The sequence below is a fragment of the Salvia hispanica genome, chromosome 4 (genome assembly GCF_023119035.1).
Source record: "Salvia hispanica cultivar TCC Black 2014 chromosome 4, UniMelb_Shisp_WGS_1.0, whole genome shotgun sequence".
Taxonomy (NCBI): domain Eukaryota; kingdom Viridiplantae; phylum Streptophyta; class Magnoliopsida; order Lamiales; family Lamiaceae; genus Salvia; species Salvia hispanica.
In genome coordinates this window covers 3,091,108-3,105,471 of record NC_062968.1, presented here as the reverse complement: position 1 = coordinate 3,105,471, position 14,364 = coordinate 3,091,108, and the positions used below count along the sequence as shown (strand labels likewise).

The following is a 14,364-nucleotide window of genomic DNA, read 5'->3' as shown; positions in this document are numbered from 1 at the left end:
TTCTCCCAATCTTCAATTTTCATCAAAATTATGAGCTTTTGGAAGAAAAGTTCCCGATCGGGTAAGGATAAGGGTAAGGGGAAAGAGTCGAGTTCACAAATTCCCAACACGGATGAAGCAAACGAGCAGTGGATGCAGTCGTTGTTGGCGATGGGTTCTCCTCCCGGCCAACTTCCATACGGGGGTCCGTCTCCTTTGCAGACTCCTCCGGCGCGGAGACTTTCTCCGTACTTCAACTCTGCCGGCAGAATGCCCTTTCCAGCCGACGATGTGTATCGGCCCCAGTTCGACACCCCCGGATCAACCCCAGGCGACCAAGAATCTCAGGCCGCGACACTGAGCGCGGAGGACTTCGAGGTGGAAGAAACGCCCACCGAGCCGCCTTCTAGGAGCGGGAGGGGGAAGGCGCCGGCGTCGTCGGCTGCGACTGATACGGGTTCCGATGAGAGGCCGAAGCGGGTAAGGACTACTTACACTCTGCAAGAGTCCGAGCTGATAGCCGGCCTGCTGGGCGGACACGTCACAGGACGCGGAGCGCAGCAACTACCAGACTGAGATCATGTTCTGGGGAGCGGATTGCCGCGAAGTACGGGAGCCACAAGACTGCCTCAATGAAGGACCATGGCAGCGAGGCGATCCGTCGGCATTGGGAGCGCCTCATGAGGGACTGCGGGCACTTCAACGGTATTTATTCTAACTTGATGACTCACATGACGAGTGGCCAGAACGAGCACATGGTCCGAGATGAGGCCATCCGGATGTATAGTAGCCAGTACTTGTCGACGAAGGGCTTCAAGTATTGGAACATCTACGATAAGCTGAAGGATCTCCCCAAATTCCGGACGGGAATGCACGAGCGCGCTGCACGGGAAATCGGTGCGCTCGCGACTTAGCGGTTCGGAGAGCGAGGGGAGCGCGGCCCACATCGACTTGAGTGGGGATGGTCCGCACGAGCGCCCGGAGGGAGTGAAGAAGGCGAAGGGGAGGCGGAAGGGGAAGGGCGCAACGTCGGAAGTCGCGTCGGAATCCGTCATCGACTTAGAAAAAGCCGGCAGAGAGAGGCCAGGAGTCGGGAGTGGAGCCCTCTTGGAGACTTGTTCACCCGAGATTAACTTGAATGATCGGTTATTGTTATAATGATACATCATTTAAGTATGGAGGTGCGAAGTGCACGCTTATTTGAGCGAAGCTCCTAGATAGATGAACGGGGGTCCGGGGGCAGCGCCCCCGGATAGCGGGGTCCAAGGGGCAGAGCCCCTGGCTGGGGTCGAAGGACTAAATTGCAATTTTGGAAACCTTTGAAATTCGGTTATTTTCGGTTTCATCTCCCAACAGTTGCAATGTTTCATTGCACTGTTTCATCTTCTTCTTCTACTGATCATTTTCTGGTTCAATATAATCAAAAAATAAAAACATATGATCTTCTAATACTCTGAATTTTATCCGATCAAACATTTTGGTTGAACCCCAAAATTGATTTGATCTGAAAGTTATAAACACGACTTTCAGATATCCAGTTTTTATTTCTCTGTTTTATATCTCCCTAACAAATACTTATGCGCTGCCAGCTCTACTTGTAAGTTATATGACATCACTTATTGATTGCTTGCTCGGCGACCGCTCTTTAATTCTCGTTAATCTCTTCCGACCAAGGATCGATCTTGGCTAAAATTTGAGAGAGACGCGATTTTTAATTGGGCGCCATTTTGATTTTGGAGTGTATGACATAGGATTTTCCAAGGACAAACTGGTCATTACAAAATTTAATGAGGGCATATTAGTCAAATCACGTTGCTATTTTGTAGGCCAAATCAAAAACCACATAAGTTATCCAAGGTGCACTGTCAGGCCAACCAAACATCCACGTGAGATATATATCTCATAGCACTATCATGTAAAACCAATTTAAATAACCATATCAAGGTTTGCACTATCAAGGCAATCAAAAGCACCCTAACTTTTTACAAACTAAAAAAAATATGTGTACGTTGAACGTACAATGTCAATACATTCGCAATTAAATTGATTGTACTTATGGAAAAATAAATTTAATTATTTTTTAATATTCGAACAAGTGTTTCACTTATAATCAAAGAAATGCATCGAGATGATTATAATTGGGATTCTAGTATATTATTAGTTTTATTGGGCCTTAACTTTTATTGTGTTTGCTGGACTAGTATTAAATTCTAAACAAGCCCAGGTGTAAACAATTACACTGTTGTCGAGCCGACAAATTCTATTTCACCAATTTTGTTTTATTCTTTTGATTTACTTGCTACCTTTTTTTTCATCCCATTTTATTTTCATTTCTTCCATCAAGATCTTCCAAATTATAATTCCTAAAAGAATATAATGTTTGCAAGCACAATAATTTCAATCTCCTCACCTTAAAATTAATATTTCATGGATAAAATTATAATGAATCCGTTCATCGGCAATCTACACCGGTTAGTTAGACGAGCGGTCTCCGCCACCTCTCCAACAAGTAGAGTCCTGTCATGTCCCCCAAGCTAGGATTCGGCCTTGGTTTAGATGGATTTACCTTTATACTTCACGGTTGCGAGCGGCGTTGTATGGGCTGACGGTATGAGACAGCTCATATGAAAGGGAAAACTGGCGACCGCTCGCCTGACATACGCGGTACATGTTGCACGCTCAACTATTGAGATGGTATCAATGCCGACATTCCCTGGAATGCGAGCATTCGAGCATTATCTACTGATTTTTTTTAAAAAAAAAATAATTTTTAATTATAGACATCTAAATAGTTTATGAACAATTAAAAAGAATAAGCAATTGCTAAAATTCACAATGATCCATACATAAGTCGGCCCCTGAATCTGTAAAACATTATACTTTGTGAGATACGGTACTTAAGTAAATCCTACACATTTGGAAAGTTTTTATCAGTTATTTTCTCACCCCATTTGTTAGTCTATTCGTTGTGGCATACATAGACTAAATTAATCATGCACATTTAGGGAAGTTTTTATAAGTATTTTCCCACCTCATATCTCTATGTATTTGGAAATAGTCTTCCCACACGAGGGAAACTTGTAGATTAGTATACAGAAAGTTATGATTATTTAATACTACAAAATAAATGTCTATTATTTATTGAAATTTGTGAGCTTTAATCTCATGACTCATCTACTCATTTCAAAATCCAAAGGTATAAAGTTAGTCTTAGTTTTGGATTATAGTGTTACAAGCGTAAACCCCCTTAATCTATATTGGAATTATTCATCCTACATTCATGATTAATTTGAGTAAAATTTTGATTCATAATTTATTTAAATCCTTATAAAGTCGCTAAAATTTAATTAATTCATACTATGTTGGCAGCCGTACTGTATGAAAATTATCGTACTTTGTTGATCATCTAACCAATCACTCTACTCTTGTAACGTCTTCAATGTTTTACCAATCCACGCACACCTTTTTTATAGTTTAGCGATGACAACTCATGCCCCAACCACGTCATTATTATATACTGTACTAGTTTTAACCCGCGTGCGATGCACGACGGAATATTTTTTCTGTCATACACAGTTTTAAATTCTTAATTGATTATTTAAAATAAGAAATAATATAAATAAATAATATTTAAAAATATATATTGTACTACTATATAATAACAATTCAATAAATATATGCTCCTCAATTCATTTTATACATAAACACATAAAATTAAACATATTTGAAATGGAGTGAAGACAAACACAATTATTTGGACAACGATGAAGAGACTATATCAATTGTTGACACTTTTGAAAAACAATCCTTCCTATTTCTATACTAAAAATAGTGTAAATCACAATTTTAACTAAATAATAAATTGATAACTCATAATATTGAAAAGATCAAAATTATGACCATAAAAAAATTCAAATGATAAACTACACAAAAAACATTACATTAATAGGTTGAATTAACACTATTATATTAATGAATAATGATAACTCTTTTGAACGTTTATAACGTTTATCTTTATTTATTGCACTTTTAAACGTGGTTTGTTGGAACATAAAACATATATACTCGATCTACTATTTTTTATACTACTTTATAATTTTAAATACTGCAAATTTTCTTTTTGTAAAAATATAGTTCTTAATAGTATAATATATATCTTACTCAGCATGATCACCTAGAGATAAGATAATTAAATTTTAATATAAAATCAGTTGTATCCCAGACTAATTAAGTGTCAAATCCTGATTTCAACGATAATATAATTAGTAAACAAAAATTTGGTAGCAGGCTATTTTATTTTGTTTGAACAGTTAATTTTTGATAAACTCTATTTTAATAGGTTTAATTATCCCATCGTTAAATATACATATTATGCACCACTTATTAATTCATCATAAGTGATAAAATATTAATTTTTTGTGACACCACTTAATATAATTATAGCGCCAGTGACAATATAAATATACAAAAATAATAAATTGTGTTTGCTAATAAATAGTGCATCAATGCGCTATGCGTCGCGGACCGTGGACCTTTTGACACATGCTTCGCGTTGGGTCCAATCACGACATGGACGCCCTGGACCTTGTTACGACTAAGGTGGTCCAAAAAGATTAGGCAGGGGTCAACGACCCGCCCCAAAGACCAATTGCCAAGATCCAAGTCCACGGCACGCGGCGCAAGGAGCGAAGGTCACGGGGCGAATCGAATTTGAGAAAATGAATATACTACGGTCTTCTTCTCCGAACGTATTTTGATAACAAATAGTTGACCTGGCACGGGGTAAAAACTAGTTGTTCCCTAAAACTATAAACTTGGACATATTTTTATATTTCCCGCGAACTTTAAAATTGGACTAAAATATCACAGACTTTACATTTTGTTAGTTATTTCCCACGGCAGGTCGATCACTATATCCGACTAACTTACGTACATTTTTTATCTTACTTGGCAACACTAAATTAACGTGACTTTTTTTCCTTCTTGCCACAAATTTAAAAGTGGTATAATATTATCATAAACATTTCACAGTTGCCCATGTAGAATAAGTTTTTGACCGAAGATATCTTATTTTGGTTAGGTTCAGAAATAACAAATAAAACGTAAAGTTTGTAATATCTTAGACCAATTTTAAAGTTTGCGGGAAATACCCAGATTTAACCAAATTAAGTTTATAATTTTAGTTATCAATGTCCTAAACTGATGATTTCGCCTCCAAAATCCACTTGTTAATTCAGGCACCTCTCATATGCTAGAAATCATCGCATAGTCGATATTATAGCGTGCCATTATAAATTACAAAATAAATATATTATCACGAAATTATCTTGAAAAATACTTTGGTCAACAAATTTGTTTCCATCACATTAAATACAAGTGGTTGGGTCCTACCTAGGATAAAAATAAATGCAAATAGATTACACAAATTTCCCTACGTATGATAATGACAATTACCATAGAGCTTTTAAATAATGATGGCTCCAAACCCCACTTTTTATTTTTTATAATAGCTAAGGGCCGTCATAGTACAGTGTAAACTTTCACTCTTTAATTAGATTTTGTAACCTTAATTTTGTTGATTTTACGGTTTTCGTAGTTCACGCTACTGTTGTGATTTTCTGTATCACAATAGTGATAGCATTGTCAATAAAACTTATGTAATGAGCTTGATGGTTTTAGATTAATATCCAATAGCTCAATAACTAGCTATAATACCGGAAATTATAGCTTTTTTGATGAATATACTAATATATGCTATAACCAGGGGTGGACTCAGAAAATTTTTTCCAGTAAGGGCTCAATTAGGGACTTCGTCTGTCTTGTCAAAATAGATTTTTTTTTTCTTTTTTGTCCATTTCCAAAAAAAAAATATACTGTTTCAGAAATTTTATTTTTTTCTAATAAGGCGTGACTCACTTTCTATTAATATTCATTAAAATAGATATTATTGATATTGTACAGATTTTAATACAAAAAGAGATAAAAAGAAAGAGTAATTACAATTTTGTTATTGAAGAAGATTGAGACCAACTTTAGAGATAAAAAAGGTTACTACTATAAATAGAAATGGATAATAATTTTTTGGAATGAACTAGCATAAAAAATCTTTAATCTTAAATCCAAACAACTTAAATTCAAATTAAACAAGCAAAACTCAACCATTAAAAATAAATTTACATCATTGAATTGAAAATTAGAGAAAAAAAACTAGAGAAAAACTTATCTCACGCATTAATACTACCAAGAACACGAATTTTGTGAAGAAAGTTGCAATGCAAATATATTCTATTAAAGTTAGAATTGATTTATATATTTGTTTATTGAAAATTTAATTATGAAATTAGATTATGCTGACATGGCTCTTTGTAAATGCATCACCCATAATTTAATCAAGCCGTTTGATAGCACGTCTATTAGTAATAAAGGGCTTGGCACGCTTAGTAAAAACAAAACTACAGCCACTCTTTATAAGGGGTTTTATTCTACTTCCCTGCGACAAACGACGGCCATTGTCCTTCATTTTGTTCTGCAAAAATAAATTTCAGATTAAATTCAGCCCCTCTAATTATTCAATTTTAGTAATTTATGCTTCAAAGACACTTATATAGTAAGGGCTTAAGACAAATTTTGCAATTTTTAAAGAAAATAGAAAAACAGAAAAAAATAAAAATAAAATAAAATTTGGGTAAAGGCTTGCCCTACCCTCTTCTTTAGTCTTTACTGTGTCTGCCCCTGATTTTGGCCGTAGGCTAAACAACATATCTAACATTCTATTTTGAATTCTTGGATATTTGGATTATGATTAAGTAGTAGACTTATATAAAATGTACTGTTTTAATAAATTTTGATTCGTCTATCCCATCCCATGTATGCAATCAATTCAAGGCTTATAGTATTACAAATAATAGTTTGATGATAATTAAATCTGTATTCTACGTGTATATTGCAAATTTGTAAATATAGCTAATATATTGGATGTGTATGTGCAGGCGGCGATCTTATCAAGTAATTGTATCATTATATGCATGATGAAGAATCAATTTGATTGCTATGTACTAGTTTTTGGCAATTGTACGTTTTTTTCAACATATTACTATTGCAATTCTAGGATTATGATATCATTGCTGACCGATTCAATAAGTACTAGCTTTATATAAAAACATACTACTACTCCCTATTTAGATAAATATTGATTATCTGCATAATTCATATATTGCATATATAACTAATATATTGGATGTGTATGTGCAGTCGACGATCTTATCAAGTAGTTATATCACTAGAGAAATGATATGCTAGGCGATTGAATTTAAGCGACAGGTGAGCGCTTCCATTCCACGTTTGAAGATTCCTTTTTTATCTATGAATTTCTCTCTCATCAACCTCTCTCCCTCCGTGAACACCGCTCTCCATCATTTCTTTTTACAAAAGCTCTAGATCTCGTTCTTTTCTTTATTTTTTGTCCATTATATATAACTTGGCAATTGCAACATCGTTTTTTTTCACCGTGAAATATGAATTCCCAGCACCTGTATTCCTTTCCTTCAATAATGTATCTATCCTTCCCCAGCTTCTCGATATTTGCTACCCCAATTTAATAATTTCATTGAAAGATCGCAATTATTCGACCACCCATTTTTCACTCTCTAATAATGTTTTAATTTTCTTCATCATTATGGATGCTCTGCAAATTTAAAGCTTTTCTTCTTTAACCCTTTAGTACCCTTCTTCCATCTCCCCAAATTTTAAGCTTTTCTACTCTATTCTTTCTCATAAAAAACCGTTAACATCATAGTTTCTACGTTCATAGATTCAAAATTTGAAGATTCGAATATTTGGGGATGAGTCTAGTGGTCGGCGGTGGAATTCCAAATTTGGGAGAGTTGGAATTGTGGAAGCACCGTTGTCCTTTTAGAGAAAATGATGAATTGTGTTTTAAGAATTGTTAAGAAAGGTTGGAATTCCTCGAGAATGAAGACCAATTTATGCAGCTCATTTAGAGGAAGTTAAATTCAACGAAACTTTTTCTATTTGCCATTTTTTTTCCTCTTTTGAGATAAAATTTCAATTGAAATAGTAGCCTGAACTTCCCCTAAATTGGTGAGCTTTGCTAGACGCCTATCTCTACTTGACTTCTATGCAAAAATTCTTGAAAATGTAGTCAAAACAATGGAAGGATAACATTACGCAGAGTTCAATTTTATAAAAGAATGGTGGAGAGAGATTATTTGATGAGTTTCTTTCTCAATTGGAAAAAACAGAAGGAAGTGGAGCGGTGTTGACTAACCAGAGAGGTGAGCTAATTTAATATTGATAATAAATGCAAAAGAAGTAAACAGTTGTCTGTCGTGGAATGGCGCTCATCCAGCGCTCAAATTAGTCGCCTAGCATAACATTTCTCATATCACTAAATGCATGATGTAGAATCAACTTATTAGCTAGTTTTTTTGGCGATAGTGCATTCTTTTCAACTCAATTCTATCGTGAATTCTTGGATTATGATATATTGGTGATAGATTTAGTAAGTACTAGCCTTATATAAAACGTACTAATGTAGTCGCATATATAGTTAATATAACGGATATGTATGTGTAGTCGGCGATCTCATCAAGTAGTTATATTAGTATATGATAGTACTTAGTATTGCATATATAGCTAATATATCGGATGTGCATGTTCAGTCGGCAATTTATCAAGTAGTTGTATCGCACTATATAGTTTTTTTTTCCGATTGTGCGTTTTTTTTCAAAACATTACTATCTCAATTCTCAAACTACTCAAAATATGATGTTTCTTCTCTTGTTTTTACTTCTCCTAATAATTATCATCTTCTACTTCCAAGCACAAATATATAGCTAATTGTGTATCAGTATAATTATATCAATTGTACAATATTTTCGAAGGAAAAAATTTCCCATCTTGAATTTCGTACCTTCTATTATTGTCCTTATCTACGATCTCCCAAAAGTCTCTATCCTATTAGTATATTTTAATATAGTGAATGTTATATGAGTTAACATGTTGCATCCCTCATAAAATGAAGAGACTTGTTGTGATGTAGAGTACCATTTTGGTATTCATCTTTTTATACTCATATACACTACCTCAAAACCTAGATATATATAATAACGTCACTTATTTTACTCTTTTTTTCTCTTTCATAATCTGCATTCTCTATTTCCAAATACAGAAACCTAAAAATGGCAACAAACTCAAACCACCGGGGCTGCAGGTCATCGGCAACCTGCACCAAGTCGAAGGCCGGTTTCCGCACACGTACCTCCAACGCCTCTCCACGCAATACGGCCCCGCCATGTCTCTCAAGCTCGGAATGCGGCGCCTCGTTGAAATCACACGACGCCGTTTTCTCAAGCCGACCTGCTCTTGTCACCCTGTCGTATGACCGCATAGACGTCGCGTTTTCACCCTACAACGACACGTGGAGGAAGTTGAGGAAGATCTCCACCCTCCATCTCTTCAGCACCAAGCAAGGTCAAACATTTCTGCCCATTTTCAGAGACGAAGTGAGCAAGATGATGGAGAAGATTGCTAGAGACGACTATGTCTCTTTTAAGCAATATCATCTCCAGAGTTGTGTTTGGGAAGATTTGTGGAAAGGATCGTTTCATGGATCTTCTTCGCGAAACTCAGCCCCTAATTGGAGGTTTTTTTATGGAAGATAACTTGCCTTGGCTTCGATGGATTGACAGCCTCTCTGGAATGGCTGCAAAGCTCGATCATAATTTTCATAACATGGTTTCTTTCTGTGAGGAACTAATTCAAGAGCATATGAATCCTAATAGGCCTAAATCTGTGGATGGTGACTTCATTGATATTATGTTAAGGATTAAAGAAAATGGATCCTCTTCATTTCCTCTTACATTAGAACACATCAAAGCTGTTTACGGTTAGACGCTGCGGCGCATAAAAATTTGGGAAAGAAGATGATTATAATTGGGCTTTTAGCATATTATTATTTTATTGAGCCTTAACTTTTATTGTGTTTGCTGGACTAGTATTAAATTCTAAACAAGCCCAGGTGTAAACAATTACACCGTTGTCGAGCTCGACAAATTCTATTTCACCAATTTTGTTTTATTCTTTTGATTTACTTGCTACCTTTTTTTTCATCCCATTTTATTTTCATTTCTTCCATCAAGATCTTCCAAATTATAATTCCTAAAAGAACATAATGTTTGCAAGCACAATAATTTCAATCTCCTCACCTTAAAATTGATATTTCATTGATAAAATTATAATGAATCCGTTCATCGGCAATCTATACCGGTTAATTTGACGAGCGGTCTCCGCCACCTCTCCAACAAGTAGAGTCCTGTCATGTCCCCCAAGCTAGGATTCGGCCTTGGTTTAGATGGATTTACCTTTATACTTACAAAAAAATATATACATGTGACCACGGTTGCGAGCGGCGTTGTATGGGCTGACGGTATGAGACAGCTCATACGAAAGGGAAAATTGGCGACCGCTCGCCTGACGTACGCGGTACATGTTGCACGCTCAACTATTGAGATGGTGTCAATGCCGACATTCCCTGGAATGCGAGCATTCGAGCATTATCTACCGATTTTTTTTTTTTAAAACAATTTTTAATTATAGACATCTAAATAGTTTATGAACAATTAAAAAGAATAAGCAATTGCTAAAATTCACAATGATCCATGCATACATAAGTCGGCCCCTGAATCTGTAAAACATTATACTTTGTGAGATACGGTACTTAAGTAAATCCTACACATTTGGAAAGTTTTTATCAGTTATTTTTTCACCCCATTTGTTAGTCTATTTGTTGTGGCATATATAGACTAAATTAATCATGCACATTTAGGGAAGTTTTTATAAGTGTTTTTCCACCTCATATCTCTATGTATTTGGAAATAGTCTTCCCACACGAGGGAAACTAATAGTGTAATCAACTTTATAATTTTGTATATTCTATCAACATAATAATATTGTAATTGATTAGTTTGTTCATTTGAATTTAACCGTTTCAATTCATATGAATGTAACATTTTCAATATTGGAGTCATTTATATTTCAGCGGTTATTTCATGTTTTATTTCACACCCTATATTTACAAATATTTAAATTTATACTCAAAATTCATAAATATTCAAAAACGGCCTAAAACTCACCTTTTATATATGTACAGATTTTTATACTTATTTTTTAATACTAAAATAATTATGTGTATTAAATAGTAAGTACTTAGTATTTATTTTTATAGCGAGTACTAGGAAGTAAGAGATCATGCAAGAAAATAAACTAAAAACATATGTGGAGAATATCTTGTAATAAGAGATTATGAAAAAAGAAAGATAGGTTATATGCGGAGAAAAGTAGCAGTGATTTTTGTTAGAAATATAGGAAATTGGATCTTTATTTATAAAAAATGAAAAAATTATGAATTTTTATATAAAATTTTTATGTTTGGTAGATTATATTAATGATTAATGAATATTAGTAAAAATATTTAAGCACCACTAAAATTGTACCCAGTGATAATAGTTTTTTGTTGCACGAAGACCAAGTGGTCTCTTTTCAACATTTGGTGACCATAGATCTTTCATCTTGAAGTGAGAGGGAGACCATCTTGGATTTTATAATTTTTTAAAGAAATTTATATTGAGAAATTGCAGGTCATTCATAATGGTACTGGTCTAATTTATTTATAACTAGGGTAATTATACTGATTATTGAGACATAATTGTCTCGAATGTAATAAAGTTAAATTAGTAGTAATTTTATATTTTCTATTAATGTCTCCAAGTTTTACACGCACAGATTTTATATGTATAACTTTCTTATTTTGTTTGTGTCCCATTTTTCGATTGCCGTTTTATGTGGTTAATTTTATAATTACTAGTATGATTTTAATTATTCCAATAAAAGCATAGATATTTAAAATTTTAATCGTGGTTAATTAGTAGTAGTAGTTTAAGCTTCGTTTTTAATTACAAATAGTAATTCAGGCTAATAACAATAATAATAATATAATTGGAAAAATATGAGATGTGAAAAAGGACATAGAATTTGAATCGGTTAAATTAGGAATTTATTGATTTCCATAATTTCAAAATTTATTGTTGTTATCAATTTATTTATCTATATCCAAAAATAGTTCTAGGCGCATTAATTAAAACATGAAATATAATTCTATATTGATTATTGATTATTGCTAAAATGATTATTATTATTATTATTATTATTAAAATAAATAAATAAATAAAGTGCTTTGGTTTGGGCCCAACCCAATCCAGATTCTCGACCTCGAAATAAGTGAAAGACAACCAAACAGTCGACTTTGCTACTTTATAGAGAGATTTCAAAATTTCCTATTCAATAAACTTTTTCCATATAGATATTTGTGTTTCCCCACTCAAAATTCATATCTCCTTGAAAAATGAAATAAAATTAGCACACTCCCCCAACTCTAAAACCTCCATTAACATAAGTTTAGCACAAATGTTAAATCTATCTTCTTAATAATGCAAAAAAGCAAAAGTAGTAAAATTAAATTTTAATCTTATAACGACAGGTCTGGTTGGAAACCATACGTGTGGCGAGGCGAATATCCAGATCGCAGCTCGTGTACGACACCACGCGGAAATCCAAAACCACCCGCACTTTCCCCGCCATCCTGATCGCCGTCTCGAACCGCAGCGTGCCGGAGAACGCCTCCGCGTAGAAATCGGAGTCGAAGATCAGCCGATCCGTCATCAGCGCCAGCGTCAGGTCCAGATTCCTCGTGTCGCGCGCCCCGATCTCGCCGCCGGGGATCGGAACCTCGCCGACGTCGCCGCCGCGGAACCGGAGGACCGCGCGGCTGTCGCCGTACCGGAATCCGACGCGGTTGGGGTTCCGCACGGTGACGTTGGTGCCGAGGCTGAGGTTGAGGCGCACGCCGAGCCTCGCGACGTCGAAGGAGAAATTGAGGCCGGAGACGGCGATTGAGTTGACGGTGATGACCGGATGCCTGGCCTTGAAGACGGTGAGCGCGAGGATGAGGATCAGCAGCGCTACGGCTAGGGCGGCGGCGATTACCGCCGACAGCGATTTCAGTAGCTTTCTTCTCTTGTGGGGAAAAGCCATTTCCCCTGCCTTGGGGTTTAAGTAGGGAACGTCAACACTTATATACCTGCGTTTTATTTAATTTAATTGGCTGATTACTTGCTAATCATAGCGCTCTAATATGAATTCCGGATTTTGCATTTATTCCTAATTACTTATCTCCCTCTATATAGATTTGATGTTATGCGGTAATTACGTACTAACATTTTGTGATTACCAATGTCATTGATTTTGTCTTTTAATAATATTGATCGTTTTTTTATATGAATATTATTTAATGAGCATGGGTATTAGAGGTGTCCATGGTTCAGGAATCGGCGGTTACGGTTTTGGAAATTATTGAACCGGAACCGAACTGTGAGGGTGTTTCGCGGTTCCGGTTCCAAAACCGCCGATTCCGGTTTCGGTTCCGAACCGACGGTTTTTTACGGTTTCGAACCGTCATTTTTTTGTCGTTCCGGCTTAGTTTCACGGTTTTTCGCTGTTCTGATTTGAAACCGTACGGAACCGGCGGTTCCGACACGGTTTCGGTTCGAAAATTTTTAAATCTGAACCGAACCACGGTTCAAAAATCGACGGTTTCTGTTTGGATAAATTCTCACGGTTTCGGTTCGGAACCGTAACTGGCGGTTACGGTTTCGGTTTAACCGCCGGTTCGATAAACCTTCGGCAGGTTTAATGGGTATTGTGTTTCATTGAAAATGTTATACTATAATTACTTAATATTTAGTTGAATGTGGTCAAACAGAAAATCTCCTTATAATTTAACAAAAAATTCAATAAAAATATCGTTTTTTATACAATTTTATCCGGAACTTTTCAAATAAATGTATCACGTCATAAATTATTCATTTTTTGTTCCTTCACTATCAAACAAAAAGAGAGATAAGATAACGATGATGTAGTTCGGAGACGAGGATGAAAAAGAGATTACGATGGCAGCAAATGGTATGGGAGAAGGAACAATATTTCATTGTAATGATATGCTTATATGGTTAGAATAATCTTGGAGGGGTGAACCAAGAATGAAAGTGAATAAACGATGAATATTTTGTCTATTGATTAACATGTTTCATAGAATCTACACAGGTTTTGTTAAGACTCCGAATTGAGGTTAAGAATATACGTCCAAGATTTACTTGTCATTACCTAATAAAAATTGAAGTTAACAACAAATCTTATGTGATTACTATATTTCCGAAAGTTCTCAAACTTATAATAGTAGTACAATTTTGATTGAGTATACTGGAGTACTTCATATCACTGAATTATATACGAGGAGAAATAAGTATTATG

At 35.3% G+C, this 14,364-nt stretch overlaps 2 protein-coding genes across 2 annotated transcripts; one reads left to right on the top strand and one right to left on the bottom strand.

The window, feature by feature from the left end:
• The first annotated feature begins 9,179 nt into the window (after positions 1-9,179).
• On the top strand, positions 9,180-9,891 carry LOC125217954 (xanthotoxol synthase-like). Its single transcript, XM_048119534.1, has 2 exons — positions 9,180-9,643; positions 9,690-9,891. Exons 1-2 carry the CDS (start codon positions 9,180-9,182, stop codon positions 9,889-9,891), a joined length of 666 nt encoding a protein of 221 aa, XP_047975491.1.
• Positions 9,892-12,510: 2,619 nt separating this feature from the next.
• On the bottom strand, positions 12,511-13,089 carry LOC125217945. The gene has a single exon (XM_048119526.1). The coding sequence runs from the start codon at positions 13,087-13,089 to the stop codon at positions 12,511-12,513; it is 579 nt and encodes a 192-aa protein (XP_047975483.1).
• Positions 13,090-14,364: the final 1,275 nt, after the last annotated feature.

Bases quoted from the DNA above. Each gene is read 5' to 3' on its own strand.
- LOC125217954 (XM_048119534.1), top strand. From the start codon at position 9,180: ATGGCAACAAACTCAAACCACCGGGGCTGCAGGTCATCGGCAACCTGC. The intron at 9,644-9,689 runs GTTTTTTTATGG...ATGGATTGACAG, and splicing joins AACTCAGCCCCTAATTGGAG to CCTCTCTGGAATGGCTGCAA.
- LOC125217945 (XM_048119526.1), bottom strand. From the start codon at position 13,089: ATGGCTTTTCCCCACAAGAGAAGAAAGCTACTGAAATCGCTGTCGGCG.